Genomic DNA, 7,064 nt, shown 5'->3' with positions numbered 1-7,064 from the left:
TATCACTTCATGATTGCACTGTTCTAGCTGACAAATGTTATGGTAACACTGCATCTCAAAAGGGGGGGAGGGATAGGGTGTAGTGACTGGGGAGAGAAAATGTGGCAGGGAGAGGTAGGAAGGGTTGGAGAGAAGTTTCAGTTGAGTAACAAACAATGTAAGGAAAAGACAGATTGCTACTTGCCGTAAAGATGACACTTTAAGTTGCAGACAGGCACAAATAGGAGACACTTACATATTAGCTTTCACCCACAGCCTTTATCAGAAAAAGAAGTGCGCACACACACACACACACACACACACACACACACACACACACACATACATACACACAAATTTCATTCACACAAGCAAGCACACCTTATGCACGTGACTGCCATCTCCGCCAGCTCGGACCAGAATGCCAACTGTTCAGTAGTGCAGCAGTCACAAGTCTGATTTCTTCTGAATTCACTGTTGTATGAATGGCATGAAAGTTGCAGTATCTGGATGAGCAGAATTACCTGCATCCAAGCACAGATGTAATGAAACAGTCACAATAATACACAACACTGAATTTCAGTATTTGTTAAGTTAATGCAACAAACAAGTACCACTATTAGCAGTGAAATATATTCAAAGACTGTTTGAAGGCAGGTGCTCATAGACACAAGCGAATAATTATGAATTTGAGAATGAAATTCAAAATGTTTGAGACACACTATCTCTGTAAACACACAGTTTATATTTGTACTGGGTAAACTGTTTGTGAGAACTCATTTTCCCATAGCTGACACTGGCCACTGCAAGACAAAATAGTCACATTACCGATGTGAAGATTCCACACTACACAGAGTACACTGTTGCAAGTATGATGAACAATAGACAGTAGAGCAGAAAGCACAAGCGATCAATAGCTATTGCTAGAAGAATCCAGTTAACTTGATGGCGTCGATGTGAGGATGTACGTGTCAGAACACGTCGGCTGTCATCACCAATGCTCACATTGCCCCCGCTACTTGAGGCTTCAATGCTGCTGTCTTCCATTCCTGAACAGCTCTCATGGCGGTCTTCTGTTGATGGTACCTGTGGATGTACAGTTGGATATGAAATGTTAGTTACTAACTAGATTCTCTTACCTGTATTTTGCATAGAAATTATATCAATTACATAACGGAATTTACTACAACATAATGGATGAACAACAAAACAAGTTTCTTATCTTAAATGTTCATAAGTTTTTATATCAGACCACATAGATGAGGACTGTCTGCAAAGAAGCCAAAACATTGGTAGTTTTAACTTACCATAATAAAATTATACAGCCAAGTAATTTTATTGAAAAAGTTCATTAAATGAGAGATTGTTCTGCTTGCAGTGCTGTCAACAAAGAGCAGTAGAATCAGTATGTCAGGCTTGTGATGGACCACTACTAATCATATAAATTGTGGGGAAGTTGCTCTTTTGCAATGACCACAATTATGTTTCAGATGAAATGACATAGATTGCTGTTCTATATCTGCAGCTAAATCCATATGCTGATAAAATGCAGATTTTGGTTTGCCTTCCCCACAACATTTCCAATGTTTTCTAAACTCCTTATTCCTTAAATGTTTTCATTAGCTATTATTCCAGGTTTTGTGCTCCTTGCATGACTGATGTCCTTTCCTATAATTTGGCTTGTTTACAAGAAGTCTTCAACAGTAGTTGTAATATATACATTTTGTTTGTCCAGTGCTCACCAACAATTGTTGAAGAGCAATTTATAATTGGCATGCTGCTCAGATTAACTAAATTAAAATTTTTGTATCTGTCCTTAGGGGATAATGTGTATTGCAGTGATTAAAAACTTCTCAACAGACTTCCAAAAAAAGCTAAGTTTTGGTTTTTAGTTTATACAAATATTAGAATATTTATGCAATTACTCATTTTGTACACATTAGTGTTTACCAGATGTTGTTGTCAGTCTCAAGACTGATTTGGTTTAACTCTCTATTCTAGCCTATCTTATGCAAGTTGTTGTTGTCATTCTGAAGACTGGTTTGGTCTAACTCTCTATTCTAGCCTATCTTATGCAAGTCTTCTCATATCTCCATAATTACTGCACCTTACATCCTTTTGAATGCCTTACTGTATTCAAACAACTACATTTACGTGACTACTCTGCACTTTACGCTTAAATGCTAGATGGAAGGTTCACAGAACAACTTTCAGACTATTGCTCGAGCATTCCACTGTCCAGTCCCACGTGAGAAGAATTAACATCTAAATCTTTCCATGCAAGCTCTGAATTCTAGTATTTTATTACGAAGGTCATTTTTCCCAATGTAAGTGATTGAAATTTTATGAAAAAATCTTGCCGCAATGTGAAACGTCTTTGTTTTAATGATTAACACCTCAACTCATGTATCATATTGATGAAACTCTGTCCCTTGTTTCACATTAATACAAATTGAGCTGCCCTTCTCTAAGCTTTTGTGATGTCCTCCATCAACCCTATATAGTAAGAAGACTGTACTGTGCATCCGTATTCCAGAAGAGGATGGATAAGCATAGTGCAGGCAGTCTCTTTAGTAGATTCGTTCCATCTTCTAAGATTTATGCTGATAAAATGCAGATTTTGGTTTGCCTTCCCCACAACATTTCCTATGTTATGGTTCCAATATAAGTGCTTTGTAGTTGTTGTCCTCAAGTATTTAGTTGAATTGACAAACTTTAAATTATTATGGTTTGTTGTGAAACCTGAGATTCAACAGGTACTTTTTAGTACTCAACTGGAGGACTTCACACTTTTTATTGTTTGGGGTCAATTGCCACTTCTGCACCATTCAAATATCTTTTGTAAATTATTTTGCAGTTCTTTTTGCTCATCTGATGACTTTAGTAGGCAGTAAACAACACCATGAACTGCAAACAATCTAAGAGGGCTGCTCAGATTCTCTCTTAAATCATTTATATAGATCAGGAACATCAGAGATCCTATAACACTTCCCTTGAGGAGACCAAATGTCAGTTGTATTTCAGTCAGTGACTTGTCATTGATCACTACCAGCTGTCAGCAAATCACGAATTCAGTTACAGAACTGAGGCAACACTCCATAGGCACGCAATTAGATTATAAGCCACTTGTGAGGAACACTGTTAATGTCTTCTGGAAATCTAGAACTATGCAATCAACTTGAGAACCCTGTCACTAACTCTCATTACTTCTGGTGAATAAAGAGCCACTTGTGTTTAACATGAATGATATTTTCTAAATTCATGCTGGCTATGAGTCAACAGATTATTTCTTCTGGGTATTTCATAATGTTAGAACACAATATATGCTCCAGAATTTCATTGAAAATTGACGTGAGTGTTATGGGTCTATAGTTCAGCAAATTACTACTATGTCATTTCTAGTCTGTTGCTGTGGGCTGTGCAACAATCTAATCTTTAGGTAAGGATCTTTTTTTCAAGTGAGCAGTTTATATGATTGCCAAAAATGGAGATATTTCATCGACACACTCCAAAAGGAATTTAATGGTGTGCAATCTTGTCTTTATTGTGTGACTTAACAACATTATGAAAAGGATAGTTGCTACTCACCATATAGCAGAGATGCTGTGTCGCAGATAGGCACAACAAAAAGACTGCCAGAAAGTGAGCTTTTGGCCAACACGGCCTTACACACACACACACACACACACACACACACACACACACACACACACAAAAAAAAACCACAATCTCTGGTTGCTGTGGCTTCAGCAGTCAGAGACTGTGGTCATGTTTGTATGAGTTGTACCCTTCTGTGACTCAGCATCTTTGCTGTTATGGCGCAAAGTCAAGTGCTCGCACACCAGTTGGGAATGACAGGGAAGAGAAGGCTGTGAGAAGAAGTCAGCCAATCACATGCTGACTGGACCTTCCTCCAGAATGACAACATGATAGCAGTGGCCACCATGTGAAGAGGACATAAACGCCGCGACCAACTGGTGAAAGCCAGTTCAATACCAGCTTCAAGATTAGCGACTTCAATAGCAGCGTAAACAATAGTCACTTCACTTGTACTCTTTACATAGCACAGACTTGGGATTGTCTATACTGAAGAAGATTGATCATTTTGCATGTCGTCCTTTGCTTGCAACTCATCTGTGTGCTTGCCAGAGTTAAGTTTACTTTCACATTTACCTTTCTTATAAGGCCACACTTCAGACAATGTGCACCAAGCTGCTTAAACCATTCTATAAACAGGCGAACAGAATTAAGTCATGCCCTTGGTGGTTTTCACAGCATGAACATCAAGATTTCCTGTCCAGACAATCACAGTGTTAAGCTTGTGGCATTAAATGTCACAATTTGTATGTTTGCAGTGGAACAAACGTAAGAATTCTGCCCACTCACGTAATTCTCGTCACAAGGCCCATGTAATCAATGCAGTGTATTCAAAGCCTTCTGCAGGCATTAGCAAAACTCACAAGCAGTTACTTTCTTCAGTGCTATGACACTCCAACAAACTTTTTGTTCATTTGCATATTAGTGGAAAAATGTGAAATTTCAGTTGGACATGAGCACCTCTGTTAAATTTCTGAATCATAACACATATGAACTGCTGGGCTCTCCATGCCTGTCTAAAAGTAGTACACACCTGACGGCTTATAATGGACAAGACATTCTCGTTCTCAGAAAATGTACTTTGCCTGTCATGTATTGCTCGCATATGCGATCTGTGATTTTCACTGTGCTACAACTCTGTGACTGTGAGAGCATATTTGGCCTTGATTCATTTGATTTATTTGGCTTTCAAATTCAGGACAATGTGTTGTCAGTGTCTGCATTCAATGCAAATGACAGTGTAGCTTGTTGAAAGAATTCCTTTAACTCTGTTCTGAAGGTTTAGTCAAGGCTAACAATTTTGTTGCACATATTACTATGAAAGACAATGCTCAGCTGAAATTTTGCAAGGCCAGAACTGTTCCCATAGCATTACGGGACAAGGTGCCTGTTGAAGTTAAAGAATTGCAAGATAGCGGAGCTATTGCACCCATACAAGCTAGTCAAAGAGCAAGTCCACTGGTTTTGCTCCCCAAACCTTCAGGTCGCATTCACATCTGTGTTGACTTTAAGTCTACAGTCAACACACAAACTGTGATTGATACTTATCCAATGCCACCCACAGAGGAGAGCAGACAGATTAGGCACTGGACACTGCTTTTCAAAAATTGATTTGTATGATGCATATCTTCAAATACCATTAGATGAAGAATCTCAAAATGTGTGTTGTCAACACTCATTCGGGCCCTTCAGTCACATTTGTTAGCCATATGTGATCTGCCAGTTCCTTGCAATGTCACAGTATTGCAGCCAGTCTTACGGGGAAAGTGAACTACTATATTCAGTTCATATTGAAAGCTGCACAAATTGCAGCTCCATTGTATTACTTGTGTCAGAAGAATTTCCCCTTTGTTTGGACAAATGAGTACCAAGAAGCTTTTCAAAATCTTAAAGATACATTTCTCAGTGATCGATGCTTGGTTCACTTTGATCCTGAGAAACCAGTTGTGGTGCGAGTTGACACTTCCTCTTTTGAATCAGTGCAGTGCTTTCACACAGATTTGGTTATAAAGACAGGCCAGTTGTTTTCACATCAAAAGTGTTGTCCAGAGCTCATTGTAAGTATTCACAAATAGAGAAAGAGGCATTAGCTACTATGTATGGTGTCACCAAATTCCACCACTATTTGTATGGCAGAAAATTCTACTTAGTAAAGTCCTTGTTTCATCCAATGAGGAGGGTGCCTGTATGAACTACCCAAAAATTGCAAAGATGGGCTTTGCTGTTGTCTCAATACAAGTACAAGATTGTGTATCATCTGACAGCTCAACATGGTAATGTGCACGCACTTTCACATCTTCCGATTGACACTGATTCAGACTATGATGCTTCTGCTGCATCTTGTTGTTACATTGATGCTCAGGGTTCTGAATTGCTTCAATCCCTTCCTCTAAACTATAGGAAAATTGCACAGGCCATGGAAGCTAGTTGAGATTTTAACATTTTGCTACAATACATTCACACATATTGGCCTCGCTCATCACATAGCGTAAAGAAATCAGTAGTGCACCGATGCTTTGCATGTCAGCATAGCCTCACTATACAGCAAGGTGTGATTCTTGTTCAAAATGACAGTGGACAGTCAGGTGTGTTGGTCCCCAAAGCTTTGCAAAACGAAGTGTTGCAATTACTTCACCATGGATGCTGGGGGATTGTTCATATGAAACAATTAGCGTGTCAACACTGTACTTGGCAGGGTATGGACACCCAAACAGAACAGATGACACCACAGTCACATGCATGTGTGGAAAATCAGTCTGATCCACCACAAAAATTCTCTGCTTGGCCTAAGTTGCAATCACAATGGCAACGTGTGCACATAGACTTTGTGAGATCTTTTTGGAACACTTGTTGGTTGATTGTGGTAGACTCTTATAGCAAGTTTCCTTTTGCTGTGTCAGTTAATTCGACAATGTCATGTAGCACAGTTCAGGTGTTGTCTTGTATTTTTTGCCTCAATGGTTTGCATGAAGTCACAGTGTCGGACAATGGTCTTCAGTTCACATCGCATGAATCTGAAACGTTCTGTGAACACAATGGCATACAGCATCTAACTAGTGCAATTTGTATGTTTACAGTGGAACAAACATAAGAATTCTGCCCACTCACATAATTCTCGTCACAAGGCAGCAAAGTAGAATGTTTTGTCAGAACCTTCAAACAGAAGATGACCAAACTTCACCACACACACCAGGGATCAAGCATTGTAACTGTTTCTCACCTCCTGTTGTTTGCATCCATGAGATGGATCATTGCCGGTGGAACTGCTTCATGGCCGATGCCATCGGACACCGCTTCACCTGCCCCAACCTCCTTAGCATACGGTGCTGAAGGAAGACTGCAAGTATCACTTCGTGCCGCATGATGTTGTGTTTTTCAGGGTTTTTAGTGACAGCAGATGGTTGGCGTGAGGCAAGATTCTTTGTTGACTTGGCGCACACATGTATCTCATTTCAGGCCCAGACAGATTGCAGTGCCGAAATCACAAA

The 7,064-nt window shown here is 39.5% G+C and overlaps 1 protein-coding gene across 3 annotated transcripts in view; it reads right to left on the bottom strand.

Moving 5' to 3' along the window:
• Positions 1 to 476: 476 nt before the first annotated feature.
• LOC124619472 (acetylcholine receptor subunit alpha-L1-like) overlaps positions 477 to 7,064 on the bottom strand; it is a 179,802-nt gene continuing 173,214 nt past the window's right edge. For all 3 annotated transcript variants that reach the window (XM_047145876.1, XM_047145877.1, XM_047145878.1), the window contains exon 9: positions 477 to 1,065. In XM_047145876.1, coding sequence (XP_047001832.1) covers positions 826 to 1,065 — 240 coding nt within the window. In that variant the 3' untranslated portion in view covers positions 477 to 825. The remainder of the gene's footprint in view (positions 1,066 to 7,064) is intronic.

This window comes from Schistocerca americana, chromosome 6 (genome assembly GCF_021461395.2).
Source record: "Schistocerca americana isolate TAMUIC-IGC-003095 chromosome 6, iqSchAmer2.1, whole genome shotgun sequence".
Classification (NCBI taxonomy): Eukaryota; Metazoa; Arthropoda; class Insecta; order Orthoptera; family Acrididae; genus Schistocerca; species Schistocerca americana.
This window is presented reverse-complemented; position numbering and strand designations above follow the sequence as displayed.